This window comes from Stegostoma tigrinum, chromosome 16, assembly GCF_030684315.1.
Source record: "Stegostoma tigrinum isolate sSteTig4 chromosome 16, sSteTig4.hap1, whole genome shotgun sequence".
Lineage (NCBI taxonomy): Eukaryota > Metazoa > Chordata > Chondrichthyes > Orectolobiformes > Stegostomatidae > Stegostoma > Stegostoma tigrinum.
The window spans coordinates 19,484,995-19,503,846 of record NC_081369.1 but is presented as its reverse complement, the minus strand read 5'-3'; the positions used below and the strand labels follow the sequence as shown (position 1 = coordinate 19,503,846).

General features: G+C 39.7%; 1 protein-coding gene across 1 annotated transcript in view; it reads right to left on the bottom strand.

Annotated features, from left to right (window-relative positions):
• Nucleotides 1-18,852, bottom strand: part of LOC125459938 (dynein axonemal heavy chain 5-like) — a 259,757-nt gene that overhangs the window by 211,884 nt on the left and 29,021 nt on the right. Inside the window, exons 2-7 of the mRNA XM_059651530.1 lie at nt 18,170-18,304; nt 14,866-14,950; nt 8,889-9,019; nt 3,898-4,116; nt 2,054-2,185; nt 1,063-1,239 (exon numbers count right to left, since the gene is read on the bottom strand). Coding sequence (XP_059507513.1) covers nt 1,063-1,239; nt 2,054-2,185; nt 3,898-4,116; nt 8,889-9,019; nt 14,866-14,950; nt 18,170-18,304 — 879 coding nt within the window. The remainder of the gene's footprint in view (nt 1-1,062; nt 1,240-2,053; nt 2,186-3,897; nt 4,117-8,888; nt 9,020-14,865; nt 14,951-18,169; nt 18,305-18,852) is intronic.

Genomic DNA, 18,852 nt, shown 5'->3' with positions numbered 1-18,852 from the left:
TGTGAGTTTAAGCTTTTGTATCTTCTGCCTGACAGAAGAGGTTGGAAGAGAGTTGAACCAGGGTGGGAGGGGTCTTTGATTGTGTTGACTGCCTTTCCACAACAACAAGAAGTGTCAATAGAGTTCATGGATGGGAGGTTGGCTTGCTTGGTGTTCACAACTTTCTGTAGTTTTTTACAGCCCTGGGCAGAGCAGTCATTGTATAAAGCTGTGATGCAGCCTGATAGAATGCTTTCTATGGTGCAATGTAAATGTTGGTGAGGGTCCTTATGCATGGGTCGAATTTTCTAAGTATCCTGAGGAAGAAGAGGCGTTGTAGTAACTTCTTGACCATTGCATCTATATAAGATGGCCAAGCCAAATTGTTGGTTATTGTCAATCCTCGGAATTTGACACTCTCGATCCTCTCTACTTCAGTCCCACTGATGTAGATAGGGGCGTGTCCTCCTCCTTTCTTCCCGAAGGCAATGACTTGTTTTTTAGTTTTGCTGTCATTGAGGGGGAGATTGTTATCTCTGCATCACAACACCAAGCATTCTGCCTCCTTCCTGTATTCTGACTTGTCATTGTTTGATATCTGGCCTACAATGGTGGTGTCGTCAGCAAGCTTGTACATGATGTCTGGATGAAATTTGGCCACGTGGTTGTGAGCATACAGGGAGTACAGTAGAGGCTGCTGTAAGGCCTCTTTCATTTTGTATGATTCTATGACAATATCTATTTGAGAACGGATATAAATCTATAAGTCACAGTCTGGACACTATTAGATATTTCCCTCTCATCCAAAACAGAGAAAATTTTGACACTTATTCTCCTGAATTGCCTACTTTCTGTGGCTGAGGAAATACTCTCAGAGAGACAATGTGCTTTTAGAACTTGCAAAGAAAACCCGAACATGTTTGATGCCTGACAAACCTGAGTAAAATGCCAAAACAATACCAGAACTCTTCGTTACATTCATTGACATTAAACTCTGCATTGAACTGAAATATGTCTAGTAAAATTTTTAATAATTGTACATGAGCTAAAAGCCTAAATGGGTAAGGATGTTTTTCTTCAGACCTTCAACAGCTTTGATTTAGCAGCTGTGAGGATTCCAAGAATGGTTTTAATATCTCCTCGCTGAATCTCTTGGCTCAGGTAATTGAATCTAGTCAGACGGTGCTTCCAATATTCCAACTCGACTCGTGGTCCAATGTCATCAACCTCCTTCCGCACCTGTTCACTTTCAGTAAGTACCTGAGATGAAAAGATTATTAGCAGCAGAAGTTATTCCATTTTCAAACCATCCACACAAAAGAACATTTTAGTACTCATTACAGTTTGGTTTACTGCAGATAGTTGTTGATTGTGTGTTGCATATTGTATTTTTGTAGGGATCCTAATAGTCCAGAACTGATAAAAAAATAACAACTCAGCTTACCGAAAGTTTATATATTGACATATTTGTCAAGTTTCCATCTAATTATTTCCTTAAAGTTGACAAATCTGAAGGAACTTACCTGGCACATTTTCCACAACCTTCACGTGTCCACCAACTTGAATGAAAATAGGAACGTAATGCAAAGTTATACTAGAAGCAGGCTTTTAAATAGTGAACTGAAGTCTAAAGTATGTGTCAGTTCACGATGTACCACATTTCCTGAGCTGGAGAAATTAGCAAGAGGCATTTTACATTTGTGGCTCAACGCACTTCCCATTTGGTCCTCCTGACATTCTGACACATTGAATATGGCCCAAAAAACATCTTCTAGTTGTCAGTCAGTACAATTTCTCATTCAGGGCTGATCCAACCATACAAGTGAACTAGGTTTACAACTCAGCCATCAGGTTTTAAGGGGTGCCAAATTTACCCTTTCAAATGCTAAGTAGATGATAGCAATTTTTTTTTTCTAGGGTTCTCATTTTTCTCTGTGGTGACATAAGGGGAGGGCTGTGCCAAAGTTACAGTTGACCTAGGGTGCAAAAACCCTCAGGCCAGTCCTGTTTTTATTGATGCCTGCGTAAAAAGGGTCGCAATCTGTAAGCGCTAAAACAAAACCCCATTCCAGACCTGCTCAATTTGCTTCATCCAAATTTTCAGGCATTCTTCAGCTTGTTTCAACATTTCTGGAGAAATTATACCAAAATCTGATGGTCCTTTCGAGTTCGTCAACTCTTCCAAAGTACATTGCTCTAATCGAACCTAAAAACAGCGAAACAAATTAAACATCCCTCTGGGATAGTAGGAACAGCCGATGCTGGAAAATCTGAAATAAGAAGGTGAGGAGTGAGATGAACACAGTCAGCATCAGAGGAGCAGGAAAGCTGACATTTCAGGTCTGGACCCTTCTTCAGAAATGGGGGAGGGGAAGGGGATTCTGAAATAAATAGAGAGAGAGGGAGAGGCAGATGGAAGATGGATAAAGGAGCAGATAGGTGGAGAAGAGACGGACAAGTCAAGGAGGTGGGGATAGAACCAGTAAAGGTGAGTTTAGGTGGGTAATTAGGATGGGGGTTGGTCAGTCAAGGGAGGATGGACAGGTCAAGAAGTGGGGATGAGGATGGCAGGTAGGAGGTGGGGGTGGGGTTTAGCATGGGAGGAATGGATTGGTGGGAGAGAAGACGGACAGATTAGGGAGATGGGGATAATCTGGGCTGGTTTTTGGATGCAGTCGGGGGCGGGGAGATTTTGAAGCTTGTGAAGTCCACATTGATGCCATTGAGCTGCAGGGTTTCCAAGCAAAATATAAGGTACTGTTCCTGCAACCTCTGGGTGGCATCGTTGTGGCAATGAAGGAGGCCCAGGATGGAGATGTCATCTAAGGAGTGGTCTGAAATTAGCAGAAATTCCAGAACAGACAAATAAAGAGCATTCTGCACAATTCAGTGGAACAAAAATGGTTTATCAATCAAGATTGAGATTTTTCATTCATTTCCAAATGCTTGTATATCTGGTAAGGACTGTATTTACTGCGTATCTCCAACTGCCCTTGAGAAGATGGTAACAAGTGTAACTGAGTGGATTGATAGCCCATTTAAGTTGCCAGGCAAGAGTCAATTACATTTCTCTGCATCTAGAGTCACACCCCTGGAAGATGGCAGATTTCCTTCCCTAAAAACATTATTGGACCAGATGAATTTTTATAACAATTATCAATATTATCCTTTCATTTCAATTTGTTTAACTGAATTTAAATGCCCAAGCCTCTATGATGGGGTTTAAGATCAAGTCTCTAAATCATTTAGTCACAGAGTCATGTAACACAGAAACAAACTTTTTTGCTCCAACTCATCCGCATTGACCAGATATCCCAATCTGAACTAGTCTCATTTGCTGGCATTTGGCTTACTCCAGACTTCTGGATTACTAATCCACTGACAACCGCTATGTTACAACACCCCAGCCACTAAACAGTATACATTTGTGGAGTGGGCCATAGATAATTACAGTACAAGAAGTGGACATTCTACCTATTATGGTAACACCACTCTTTACCAAAGCCCGTACTCTACTCTTTCTCCACAGATGTGTCTCATTCTACTCCTTTAAATATTTATCAATTTCTCCAATCAATTAGGGAATGATCTCTATCTCAATTGTTCTTTGGAAGAAAAGCATTCCATGATTCCTCAATCATGCAAGGAAAGAAATGCTCTGAAATTTCCTATCTCCTTCTTCTCTCTGTACATGTCTCTTCCACACATATTCTGTTTCGCAGTATTGTCATTTCCCTTTCTGCTTCTTCAACCTCTCTTCCTAGCTCACCTCTTTCCTTTGGCTGACCATACCTATCTTCCACTCTCATTTCCTATTTACAAAGGAAACTGCCTTTGCAAATTTATCCAGGTAACATTTCACCGTTGCATTATTTGTTCTGCAAAGTGGGCAAAAAACTTTTCATTTAGGCCTTTTACCTCTTTGGCCAGACTCTGCTGTGCTGCAGACAGTGCATTGACAAACTCATGTAGAGAATTCAGAAATTCTTGTCTAATTTTCATGGATTCAGGTTTGTTCAACTGTCCCCATCCTTGATTCATATTCTTCAGCACTGGTAGAAATGCATCACCCAACAGTAGTTCAATAGATTTCAACAATCCAATCCTTCCAGCATCCAAGACACTGAAACTTACTTCCTAGGAAATAGAAAATACACTTACTTAAAAGGAACAAGACACCATCAATTAATACAAAAAAAACCCACCCATTTTGAGCCTTGCTATATAAAATATACCACAATTCAGTTAATACTTCAAACTCATGAAGAGAAAATGAAAGGAGATAGGGGTTTGGGATGATTTATTACATTAAAGGGGATATGTAAATTCAAGTTATTATTTAAGAGAGGAGGGACAGTGAGAGAATGGCTACAAATTGGACAATAAAACTATGTGAGCCATATGGAGGAAATAAAGAGGAAGACAGAATCAATTAAAAGCAGAAAGCAAAAGAGAGACAGGGGTGCTAAATCTCATTTGTTTTGACTTAGTATCAAGTTAGTGAGGCCTCATGGAGAGTTCCTCTCTGCGAGGCCAGCAAGATCTCTTGATGTATCTTACCAAAGCTGCCTCATTAACTCAAAAAATGCTGGAGAAACTCAACAAGCATTCCATCATCCACCATCCCCAGAATTACTTGCCAATGCTGGTATATCCCAGAGTTGACTGGTATCATTGGCACCATCTTTAAAAGTTTGTGTGCACCCAGACAAGTACTGTCATTGCGCAGCTGCCCTGCACAGTTCCTGACATTTGTCCCTGACATGACACAGAGGCAAAATTGGTCCTATGTGGGCGGGGATTTGGGGGTCCTGGTGGACAGATGGTGCAGAGGCAGGATGTTCTCCTTCCCCAGGACGAGCAGAAGAGATCACAAAAGAAAACCATGCCAGTCTGGTCCAAAGTTGCTGGCCAGATGCAGTTTCAATTGTCTGAAGGACAAAGTAGGAAGAAGGTCAATGAATTTTATTGCTGGGTCAGCATAAATGACACCACCTTTTCACTGCTTCCTTCAGCTTCCATCAAGGTTCATGCTCTATCACTCTCCCTGTTATCTGGAACATCTTCCCACACTCACAGTCACCCATTCCAACCCCAGATGCCACTTACCCTGCATATCCCCGTGCTGCCTCCTCACCTGCACCAAAAGTAACAGTTGTACCACCGCCTTCCGTCTTCCTTAAAACCTGCCTGTCTTTAGGAGCAAAACAGCCAACAATAGGGCTGAAAGAGTATAGCATTCTGACATTCAGCTCCTCACCCCATACAAGAAGAAGATCCTGACTCAGAACCCCCCAAGCAGTTAAGTGTGTCCAAGCTCCTTGACTGGTATCAAGGCTGTGAGTGACATATCGTGCCAGGACCCCTGAGACCAAAAGCTCTCTCTTTTTACTTGCTTGAGGATTGCTAACAACCATAACAAACTTCTTGACTTTGTGGCTTCACTAAATGTAATGGCAATACAGTCAAACTGTGAGCCTCATACCTTTGGCCAATGGGCAAGGCACGGAAAGGCAAGGATGCCACAAGCATTCAGATATGCTCAAAGTGGGAACACTAAGAGAATAAGCAAACATCCCAGGAATGTAGTCTTATCCAGTCCATGAACCAGGTGTGTGTCCCTGAGCACACAGTGTCCTTGCTGCAACATTTCAATTGTTGCCGTTGCACCCAAAGTATAGCACTGAAGTGCAGAAGTGTTTTCTGAGTGAATCAGAGATGTGCAATGCAGGTTCTTAGAAGCTAGCATGTCATATGCCAATGCCAATGGATGTTGGGTGTGTGTGGCCCATGCCCATGGATCTTGCTCAGAGATGTTGATGCCTTGTTTCGAACATGGAAGTCCTTTTGAAGCAAGCATAAATTTGAAGTTGCCTACTAACCACTCTGACTTCCACGTCAAGAACTTTTGGCAACTAGTTTACTCAGCTGGAAAGGTAAGATATTAACAGGGTGAAATGTGCCAAGCATAATCCCCCTTAATAGGCAATACGCCACTGCCCAGCGAAAATCTCACCTAGACACCTGGATCTTGCAAAAATGCCCACGGAATGTGAGACTTGGGGAAGTACAGAAAAAAAATATAGGAAGAAAGTGAGAGATAAATTCTATTTTTGGCTTCATCCCCAGATATTACACATAAGCGGCTTATATTGTGACATTATAAAGAAACAGATTGAAAAAAAAACAAAACAACTTGTAATATATTGCAGACAATTATAAATTCACCTCCAAACCACACATCATCCTGACTTGGAGCTACATCGCCATTGCCCCACTGGATCAAATCCTAGAATTCTCTTCTGAACAGTAAGTGTACCTAAATCCCAACATGCCCTCGCATCCCCCATCCCTTCAGTCCACTCCCTCCTACCCCACCTCTACTCATGTGATAGAGTGGTTCAAGAAGGCAACTCATTACTGCTTCTCATGTGCAATTAGGGATGGGAAATAAATGCTAGCCTATTCAGAGATACCAACATTGCATGAGCAAATAAAAAGAAATTGACGCCTTATGTTTGAGGTCAAACAGAATTAGGTAGCACTAGGGTCGAAATTATTCTCCATTGGTCTGGCAGTACCTGTTGGGAGAGAAACAGAGTTCATTTTTAAAGCTGATGATCTTTTCTTGTTTCTGATTAGAAAGATCAGTCTAGAAACACTAACTTTGCTTTTCTCTTCACAGATGCCAGATGAGTTCAGTATTTCTAATTTTTTTCTGTTTTTATTTCAGATTTCCAAAATTCACAGCTTTTGTTTTTGTGTTGAAATGACTCTCAACAATGATCAAAACTCCTCAGATTTGTTCCTACTCCATTAGCATTACTTTACAAAAGCAAATTGAATTTGTGCTGTGCTTCTGGCAAATTAACAGCAGCAGAAAAGGAACAGCTCTGAGGAGCATCTGGAACATTGACACATTTGAATGCAAGTGTCCTCTGCTAGACTTTAATACATACTCTACTAATTCAAATTAAAATAATTTATTAAAATAGAGAGAATTTTATTTAAGTGAGCTAATTTGTTTGCCAGAACTAATACTGACAAGGATTCCACCTCTACAAATACCCAAGGTGCTGAAAACAGTGTTCCAGGCAAGTTTCAGAATAATGTGTTTTGGGAACATCCCCTGATGTGTCTTAGAGGTTCGTCTGCAAATATCATTTTCAGACTGTCACTAAGCTTCAAATTAGTTCCCAATAATAGCTCCAGTGAATCAATTTTCACATCCAATTCCCTGATATTCACTAAAAGTATTCAGCAGTATATTGGTTTGCCAGGAAATCTTTCTACTTGTAGACTTTTCATGAGGTTCCATTTAAATTCATGAGTTCCGCAGGAAAAAAAAATCTGTTCTATTTGTCTATATGTCAGCTTCAAGTAGAACCAACAGAATTAAGCAATCATTATAGAGATGCCTTCTCAGTTTTACAGTATGAGAATGATGTCTAGTTAGCCAGTCCTCTACCTGTGCTAATATACTAGCTAAACCAGAGGCTCTTACCCTTCTAAATAGCCTGATGTGTGGCATCTTCTCAAATGTATCAAAAAATCCAAATATCTTACATGCATCCCTTCAAGTTCAAGGGCCACATCAGTATTTGGCCCCAATTAGTTTCCCTAGCACTTTTTTTTCCCTCTCTAGTGATATTTACTTATTTTCTCTTGCTTTTGCTTCTTGATTAGTTGGAAATTTTGAAACACTATTAGTGTCTTCTACTGTAAAGGCAGCTGCAAAGTAGTTATTCAACTTGTCTGGCATTTCCTGGCTCCCCATTATTACACCTCTAGTCTCCTTCTCTAAGGGGCCAATGTTGCGTTTGGCCTCTCTCTTACTTTTTGTATATTTGAAGAAGCTTTGAATATCCAACTTGATATTACTTATAAGTTTACCCTCAAAATTATTGGCCCTTTTTTCTTGACTTTTAAAAACTTTCCCAATCCCCTAGGTTACCACTGATCTTTGCCATTTTGTAGGTTTTTCTTTTAATTTGGTGCTATCCATAACATCTCTGTTAACCATGATTAGCTTATCCTTTTCCCAGGATCTTTCTTTCTCACAGGATACAGCTTTGTCTGACCAGTGACAAAGAATGTCTCAGGTGGACAGTCATACTCATTAGCCAGTGATTGCCAACAGCAGTTTCTTTGTTGTGAGCCATGAACTATTTTCTTAAACATCTGCCATTTGTCCTCAACTGTCTTCATTGCCAAACTGCTTTCTCAGTCCACTCCAGTTAGCCCTTCCCTCAATCCTTTGTAAGTACCCTTATTAAAGTTTAGCACCATTGTTTTTGACACACATTCCTCCCTATCAAACTGAACGTTAAATTCTTCCACATTGTGGTCATAGATTTGTAGGGGATATTTTACTCTGAAATCACATATTAAATCTATGTCATTACACATCACCAGATAAAAAATAATCTTTTCCCTGATCGGATATACAACATTTTGTTTGAGGAAACTATCCCAAATACACTGTACAACTGCAAATCCAAACATTCCAAAGCCTCTTCATTGTTTACAAGGCACAAATTAGGAGTGCATTGGAATACTGTTCACGGGAGAGAGAGGCAGATCCAACAACATCCAGAAAGTTCAACATTATCCAATACAAGGAAATGCTCTTCATGATATTTTAATCCATAAGTCTAAATATACTCACCTCCATATCAGTTTACAGTGGCTGCAATTCGCAATCTACAGAATATACTGCAGCAACTCTCCAAGGTTTCTTTGCAACCCCACCCTGAAACCGCAATCTCCACATCTAGAGAACAATGCTAGAATGTTCATGGATATTATTACCTTTGAGCTATAAACCATCTTGGCTTGGAGACATGACATACTGGATCAAAATCCTAAAACAATCGCAATACCTGAATGATTTTTTTTTCAAAATTTACCTTGTATATGTTTTCAGATGTGATTACTTTGCTGACACTACCACGAAGAAAGGCAATACAAATTCCAGTCAAAGCAGCCTGCTTCCCATCAGTAAGAAACAGTTTTAACATTTTACCACAGCTTGAAGATCCTGGAATGGATCCACTTGCCCCAGGAACAACTAAAAAATAAAAGAAAACAATAGTTAAAAACAATGTGCCTAAATTTTCCCTGAAATTTATTTCATTATTATTAACAGTGGTTCAATATGTAATAATTATTTTATCACAATATTTTTAAGAGCCAGTGGATGGTGATAGTGGATTAGTTAGATCCCAGGATGAAATCTGGCTTGATAGATTTCTTTTCTGTTTAGTTAGTTAACATGGTGGATCATCACTAAGACATATTCAAACAAAGCTGCATATTTTCTTCGTAACAGATAAAAAAATTATATAAAAAGTAGGCTGAAAATGTTAAATATAGAAGACTGGTAGGAAAAGCTCAAAACACACAGCAAGACAAGGACTGTTTCCCAACACTGTCAATTACAGAAACCAAGTCTAGAGAAATTACACTCCTATATCAACTCTTCAGGGTTCCAGGCTGATTACAGTTTCTTTGCAATGGGCTGTGAAGACAACTTGAGTCGTTTCCAAGAATGCCAACATGAACTTTCCCCAAAATCAAGAATTTAAACTTTCTTAGTTCTAATAGCCGGCAAGTTTGTAAGCAGTTTCTCCTGGTTTAGAAATTTCACAAATGAAAAACTTTTCTGCTGAGGCAATTTTTTTTCCATAAACTGTCCTGAATTCCTTCTGAGAGAGAAACTAGGCTTGCTCTTAAACCTGACTGTGGAGTCTTCTGAACAGAATTTTTTTTAAAAGCTTGCTCAGTCTTAGATTCTTCCAAACTGAAACCAATTTACATACGTTACCCTACCCGTTGCAAAGAAAACAGGATAAACATCTTACCATTAAAACCACAGCTGTCTGCAATCACGCGCTTTCTGACAATTGTTGGATTTAGACTCCTGTTCCTGAAGGAGCCTCTGAGCATTATTTTAAATAAAATATTTCACAGAAGTAACCAACACTCTATTTTGAAATTTCAATTCCAAAAATAATGAGTACTTATAAAGTATATGCCTTTCATCAGAATTAACAGTGAATTGTATTACATATAGATATGATTCAAAATAGACAAAGTTTAATGCAATTGTAAACAATCTGGAATGCACCAAAAATTAAAGACGACTTGGCCAGTCAGAATTTAATACGTGCTAGCTTTTCCCACTCTTCATTGGTTATTTTTTCACATCACTTTTTCTTTCTCCCTATAACTTACAAATTTCATCAGTTTTATGGTCACTGCTAATGGCTCTTAAATTGGTCATTAAGAACTATTCAAAAGAAACATAGATTAAAGCTCAAATAACGACAATTTGTAGTTATATATACCGTGTTAAAAGAGTGACAGGCTGTATCACTGCAGCATTGGAAAGCAAACTTGACCCTGAGCCAATAAGAACACTTTAGGAATGATGACCAAAAGCTTGGTCAAAGAATCAGCTTTTAAGCAGTTCCTTAACAGAGGTAAGAGAGAAAGGCAGACAGAAAGGTTTACAGAGAGATTTCTGAGAACAGAGTCTTGGAAGCTGGGGATGTATAAACTGTTATAAGAGCAAGTGGTCTTGGACAGTTGTAAGGCTAAGGGAGTTTACAGAGATTGGAAAGGACAATACCTGGAAGTAATTTGAAAGCTCTGATGAGAATTTTAAAATCAAAGCATTGCTTAACCATTAGCCAACATAGCTCAATGAGGACCCATTCCTATGCTGCACTGTTCTACATCAAGGTTCAAAGATTAGATAGTTGGTGTTTCAATTAAGTGAAGTGAAATGTAAGTGAAGATGCTGGGAGGCGGAGAGATGAAGAGCTTGCTTTCTCCCCAGTGGCGAATATGGATGGATACAGGATTGGTTAACAGGAATGAGTTGTGAGTGGAGCAGCACAGTGGCTCAGTGGTTAGCACTGCTGTCTCATAGTGCCAAGGACCAGGTTTGATTCCACCCTGGAGTTTCCACATTCTTGCAGGGTACTGCATGGGTTTCCTCCAGATGCTTCAGTTTCCTCCCACAGTCCAAAGATATGCAGGTTAGGTGGACTGGCCATGCTAAATTGCCCATTGTATTCAAGGATGTGAGAGTTAGGTTGATCAGCCATGCAGGATTACAAGGATGGGGTTGGGTCTGGGTAGGATGCTCTTTAAAGTATTGGTGTGGACTCAACTGGCTGAATGGCCTGCTTCCACAGTGTACGGGGGATTCTATGATTCTCTGGAGAGCAACATGAGAAAGTGTTCAAAGAGGCCTTATCAGTGCCTGAAATGAAGGATGCTGTGAAACCACTTGAGACAGTAAAGTCAATGATCAAGCTATGTACATCGGTTGGTAAATTTATACAAAGGGAAAAGGAGAACAGAGGGCAGCAAACTCGGTGGAGAAACGATCTGATGGAGATCAAAATGACTGACGATTGGCTGCTGAGGGAACAAATCAATGAAAATATATCAGTCAGATTATTTTATGATAATTAGGTGGGTGGCAGAGCACATGGATCTCAAATAAACTGAGAGATGGGTGGAACAAAGTGGAGTGTCAGGACAAAGTACAATGGAGTACAAGGCTTAAATTTAGTGTTGAGTTACTTGGCTCTGTGACAGTGAGAGTGGAGTTAAGTGGTAGAACTATGCCAGTAACAGAGGCCTCATTTAGTCAAACACTGAGAGGATCACCATTGGTCCAAAGAGTCTGTTTCCATGCTGTACAACTCAATGACTCCAAGTGTGTCACCAGTATTAATTCCACTAATAAAGATGGGCACTGAGATTGATCTGCAAATGCACAGAGGTTAACAGATGCAAAGTCTTCCACAACCTCATTCTATATCACGAGTATTTCAGGCCTGCCACTATCAGTCTGTACATATCCTGACCACATCACTATGTTTGAACTTTATGTTATCATCAAAACTGCATGTCCAGTTTTTTAAAAAAGGAGGTACAGTGGCAGGATCCTTCCTAAACAGAGATATGGGATAGGAGAACCATCACCTCCACTTTCACCTGCCAGTCAAGCCTGCACCATTCCACCACCACACTAAATGCCCCAAGCATTTGAGTCTCTAAGACTTGATGGTGCTCTGGAGTTTCCTCACCATGAATATGTGAACAGCACTATGTTTATCACTTGCTTGTGATGTAGCAATGCAATACTCTGCATTTGTAATTGTGCACACAGTACTTCAGCTAGCAGTGGCGCTGGCAACAGATGCAGCATAAGTAGAAAAATGGCATCCTCCATCAGCCAAGTATTGGTCAAGGCCATAGTATCAATGTAATCACAGATTAACTTTTCCATGGTGAAAGCCATGTCAACTGACAGACATTGCAGAAAGAAATGAGGAAAGGGTCCGTTCATGTGAAGAACAAGGCTGGCTGGAGTAAGGAACACTGGATAACCAGAATCAGTGGGACTCTTGTCAATAAAAAGAAGGTGTATGTCAGGGACAGACAGCTGGGATCAAGTGAATTCCTTGAGGAATTAGGGGGAGTAGGAGTATACTTAAGAGGGAAATCAAGAGGAGGGAGAAAGGGGGCATGAGATATCTTTGGCACATAAAGTTAAGGAGAATCCAAAGAAGTTCTACAAGTATATTGGCAAAAGAAGAACTTGGGAGAGAATAGACCCCCCCTAAAGAGCAATGAGGACAGCTGTGTGTGGAACCACTGTAGATGGTGGAGATTCCTATATGAATATTTTGCATCAGTATTTATGGTGGAAGCTAGGCAACTCAGGAAAGAAATAGTGATATTTTGAAAAGAGCCCACATTACAGAAGAAGAGGTGCTGTAAGTCTTAAAAAGTATAAAGGTAGATGAATCCCTGGGACATATTCAAGTATATCCCAGGACATTGAGGGAAGCTGGGGAAGAAATTGCAGAGTCTCCAGCAGAGATGCTTATATCATCGTTCACCAGGAGTTAGATGCTGGAATACAGGAAGATGGCCAATGCTGCTCTATTATTTAGGAAAGGCTGCAAAGAAAAGCCAGGGAACTGCAAGCCAGTGAGCCTGATGTCAGAGGTGGGTAAGTTGTTGGAGAGATTCTGACAGATAGGTTCTCCATGCAATTAGGAAGACAAGGACTAATTAAGAATATTCAGCATGGCTTTGTGCATGGGAAATCATGTCTCACAAACTTGATTGAGTCTTTTGAAGTCGTGACCAAAAAGTCAGATGAAGGCAGAGTGGTAGACATTGTTGAAGCCTTGCTAAAGTCCATGTAGACAAAGTTCCACATGGTAGACTGGTTAGTACGGCTAGATCAAATGGAATCCAGGGAGAGTTAGCCAAATAGATCACAAATTAGCAAGAAGGTAGGAAACAGAGGGTTGTTGGTCAGACTGGAAGCCTGTGATCAGCAGTGTGCCACAAGAATCAGTGCTGTGTTCCCAGTTGTTTGTCATTTGTATAAATGATTTGAATGAGAATATAAGAAACATGGTTAATAAGTTGCGGGCGACACCAAAATTGGCGGTATAGTGAACAGTGAAGTTTATCTGAGATGAAAACAGGATCTTGATCAATTGGGCCAGTAAACTGAGCAATAGCAGAAGGAGTTTAATTTAGGTAAATGCGAGATATTCTATTTTGTTAATTAAAACCAGGACAGGACATTTACCTGTTAATAGGGGCCTTGAGGAATGTTGCCAAATTGAGGGAATTAGGGATTCAGGTACATAGTTTCTTGAAAGTAGCACCATACGTAGACAAGGTGGTGTTTGGCACACATGCCTTCATTGGTCACAGGATTGAGTACGGGCATTGGGTCATCATATTACGGATATGTAAGATGTTGGTAAGGCCACATCTGGAGTACTGCGAACAATTCTGGTCACCCTGCTATATGAATGATGTTATTAAATTGGAAAGGGTGCAAAAAACATTTAGAAGGATGTTAGCAAAACTGGAGGGTTCAGGTTTATAGGGAGAGGCTTGATGGGCTGGGTCTTTTCCCCCAGAGCATAGGAGGCTTAAAGAGGTTTATAAAATCATGAGAGGCATGGATAAGGTGAATAACCAAGGTTCATTCTCCAGGGCAAGAGATTCCAAAAATAGAGGGAATAAAGTTGAGAAGGGAAAGATTTACAAGAGACCCAAGAGGCAACATTTTCACAAAGAAGGTGATACCTATATGAAATGAGCTGTCAGAGGAAGTGGTAGAGGTGAGTACAATTAAAACATTTAAAAGACATTTGAACATGGTACATGGATGGAAGAGGTTTAGAGGCATATGGGCCAATTGCAGGCAAATGGGATTTAGTTCAGTTTAGGGAACCTGGTTGGTGTGAACGAGTTGGGCCAAAGGGTACGTGAATCCATCACTCTAACTGATCCAGGGGCAGAATCAGTGGGGTCAGCACTAGGAGGAATGCTTTAACTGAAGGGGGAGATCAACAAGGTTAGGCCCCAGTATGTGTGTTGAATGGGAAGCTTGATGAGACATAAGCAGAGAGCAGTTAGGGTTTGCTGCTTGTATGGGGGGTAATGACAATTGTCTTACTGGGCCTCTCAAAGGAAATCAAGTGGGACACTTAAGGAAGCTGTAGACTTATCAAAGAGAAGTTAAGCTTGGCACTGTGGCAGGAATTGAGAGGAGGCACGGTAACAGGAAAGAGGGGTGTAGGAGTGGTAAAGGGAAAAAAAGTTAGAAAGGGGTAGAATAAAAGGTAAAATAGAAATGATGGACTTGAACTTCTTCTCAACTTTAAGACAGCACTAAGAAATCAAGGACTAAGAAAACATTTCATTTGCTTTTAAAATAAAGCAGCAATTGACTGTAATGAATACGATTATTTCTGTAACTTCAATAATTTGTGAGACAGGTGTTTGAATTAAGTGCTGCAAACAATATCATATTTAGTAAAGAATAACCTGTTTCTGGAAGGTCCACTTCCTGATAGAAGAACAGAAGGCTTTGTCTACCATCAGCAATAAAAAAATTATCAATTTGCTCCAGCTGAAAGAGAAAAAACAAATCAAACATCTTTTTAGTTTTAAATCACATTTTCTGTTTTGCTCTTATATTAACTTTCTGTACCATGTACCATGCACCATCGCTGGCTTAGAATTAACTTATCTGCTCCCAGCCACAAGTATGAGCAATACAGTTGAATATGATCATTTGTGCAGAAACATTAACGTACACTTCACAGCAATTTCTTTAAAACCTGCTACACACACAAGCATACTATTATAGCACTAATTATTCCCACAAGGATTTTAATTTCATTTCAACCTAAAAGTGTTATTACCTTAGGATACTTGTAATAAGCCATCCCATATTGTTGATGTGTTCAATTCTACCTTGACTCTGCCTCTGATTTCTATTATCCTAATTTCTATATTTATTTATGGTCTTTCACCCATGCTATTCCCACAGGCTCTTTTTGTGACAAAATTGCCTTCTCAAATCTCACCACACTCCTTCCAGTGCCAAATACAAACAACAACACATGAATTCCTTCAATTCCAAAATTGAAATTATCAAGAAAGAGCCTCTGCCTGTACATGTCCATCCTCTACTGTAGATCTAGTGTTATGTAATGAAATGCAATGTTTGAAAGTGAGATTGTTCATTCTGAAGCAACAGTTCTAATTCTGAATCAGGGAACTATGAACATATGAGGTTGATTGAGAAAATACATTAGAAGGCATAGGCAACTTGTTTGAGTTTTTTGAGCAAGTGACAAAGATGATTGATGAGGTCCAGGCAGTAGATGTCTGGAAGGACTTTAGCAAAGCCTTTGACAAGGTCTCATTCATGGCAGACTGATACAAAGGGTGAAGTCACAAGGTATCCAAGATGGGCTGGTAAGATGGATACAGAACTGGCATAGAAGACAGAAAGTAGCAGTGGAAGAGTGTTTTCTGACTGGAGATCTGTGACCAGTGGTGTTTCTCAGGAATCATGGCTGAGACCTCTGTTGTTTGTAACACATAAATGGTTTGGAAGAGGATTTGATGGCCTGATTTGTAAGTTTGCAGACAACACAAAGATTGGGGGAACCACAGACAGTGAGAAGGATTGCCAGAGGATATAGGTATGTGGGAGACTTGGGTGGAGAAATAGCAGATGAAATTTAATCCAGACAAATGTGAGGTGATGCATTCTGGAAGATCTAATGCAAGAGGGAAGAGTACAGTAATTGGCAGAAGCCCGAGAAGCATAACATACAGAGGGATTTAGGCATATAGGTCCACAGTTCCCAGAAAATGGCAACTTTAAGTTGATAAGGTAGTCAAGAAGGCATATTAGCAAGCTTGCCTTCATCAACTGAAGCGCACAGCATAAAATATGGTCAGTCATGCTACAGCTGCATAGATCAATAGTTTGGCCACATTTGGAATATTGTGTACAGATCTGGTAACAACTCTGCCAAAAAGATATGGGGGCTTTGCAGAAGATTCAGAAGAGGTTTACCAGGATGTTGCCTGGTTTGAAGAGTCTTAAACATGAGGGGCAGTTGTACAAACTTGGTCTGTTTTCACTTGAATGTCAAAGGATAAAGGATGACCTGATAGAAGTTTAAAAAATGATGAAAGGCATGGACAGAATGGATACTCAGAGACTTTTCCCCAGGATAGAAATGTCAATTACTAGGCAACAAAGGTTTTCGGTAAAAGGGATGAGTTTAAAGGTAATGTGAAAGGCAAATATTTTACGTGGGGGTAGCACATGCCTGAAATACAGTGCCAGAGGTGGTTGTGGAGGTGGATACACTAGCAAGATTTAAGAAGCATTTTGACAGATACACAAATAGGCAGAGAATAAAGGGATACAGACCCTGTGGAGGCAGAAGGTTTTTAATTTAGAAAGACACCCTGTGTCAGCACAGTCTTGGTGGGCCGAAGGGCCTGTTCCTGTTCTGTACTATTCTTTGTTTTTTTGTTCTCTTTGTTCATGAGGGGCAATGGGAACTGTCCATTTCAGTGGTCTACATGGAGCTCCCTGGACTTGTTTTCAACCTGTTTTGAGGGCTGGAAAAGTGTGGAAGTTATTACGAAATGGGGATTTAGCATGTAACCCAGATTTAGATTAGTATTAGTACCAGAGACCTTTCCTGCCCATCAGAGTTTTTAAACCATTGGGTTGGGTGGGGTTTGCCAACCAGTGTCATGGGATTTGAGATTGAGCTCCAAATGTCACCATCACCGCCATCCCAGACGGATAGAAGGCAGCGTTAGATTCACTTGTTTGTATATGTATGTTATGTACTTTGAGCTAATAAGATTTGCTCATTAGTTTGCATGCATCTCTAACATATATGAAGTATATTAGGCTAATAAATGTTGCTTCATATTGAAGTGTACGTATCTTCTTCTAGTAATTTCGATCAGACCTTGAAGAATCCATTAGGAATTTTCAGCATAACACTACTTATTGAATGCTGCATTGATAATACATCATAATTGGATAATAAAATTCCTGAATGAGAAAAGACTATGGTTCAATCCTTATTGCAGTTTTAAAACAGATGTTGGAGACAGCAATTTCCAAATTGAAATGGATGGAAAGTACAGTAAGCTGATTGCTTTAAGGAAGAAAGAAGCAAAGTCTGAGAAACTTTGAAATACTGGAAAATAAGACATTTGGAATGCTATTGAACACTTAAAAAACTCAATATAGATACATTGTAATTCTGCACAGTATGCTGTCATTTTTATATTATTGTTGTTTATATATTGTTTTATTTGAAAAAGTCAAACCTGTTATCATCTAGTAGAGTCGGGCAAGGATACTTGAGGTTAAGGGAAACTAGAACCAGGATAGAAATGATAGAAATAGGTAATGACTAATTAAGAGATAATTGGGTGGACACTTGGCTGAATTACAGCTCCAACACTGATTTAGTATGTAGTTTAAATTGAAATAGACTAGAAAAGTAGACTGATGAGAAAAGTATTTGCCTTAAATCTGTCTCACCTTAAACATCTGGTGTTTAGCATAAGTCACATACTGTTTTGCTCTACTTCATTTACATAGCCACGTTAATCAACATACATTGCCCCAGTCAGACATACATTGGTCGGCACCAAATCATACCATCTATTATAACGTTGTGCATGAGACAAATACTACCTATCTTGTATTCCCACGTGTTACATAATTTTTGCAGTCTAGCTCCTAAATACAACAGGATAGAATTTATGTGATTAGAAAAAAAAAGTTGCTTACTTGAGTCCCTTCTAGTATAGCATCTTCAACATCAAACCTTTCCAGAGAGAGACAGGTAGCCACAGTATCGAAAATGTATTCATGTCTGCTATCTAGCTGGATCTGATTAGCTTCACAGTCTTCTCTTAGCTTGTGCTGAAATACAGTTCAACATAGTCTAAGATTTATTTTTAAACAATAGGGGAACTTTCACTTCTTTTGCAAGCATTCCCATCATGATAAGTATATCAGGCTAAGGAATGGAATACTTTCGCCCTAGTTCTGGGATAAGTGTCAAGAATGCAGGGAAGAATTGGTTGAAACCAATTTAAAATACCAATGGGCCAAATTGCTTTCTTTTAGAACTAACAGGTCATATGGATCTTAATTGGAGTCAACCAGAATAAGTGAACATTACAACTGGAAATCCGTGGCAATCCTGTTTTGTCCAGTTGGCTTTAACTGAACCAACCGAATCTTACCAGAAGGCATTGATGTTTGTGTGGTTCAATGGTGTAAAATTGAGAAAAAACAAGAAACTAATTATGATTCCAATTGCCCAATTGACTTCAACTGTAACTATTTGAATTTTATTGGAACCAATCGACTTCTGACTGAGAAAATTGGCAGGACAACCAGATGAATTTGAGTGAAGTGAAGCCAGATGACATATAGATACCTCAAAGATTCTTTGAACTGCAAAC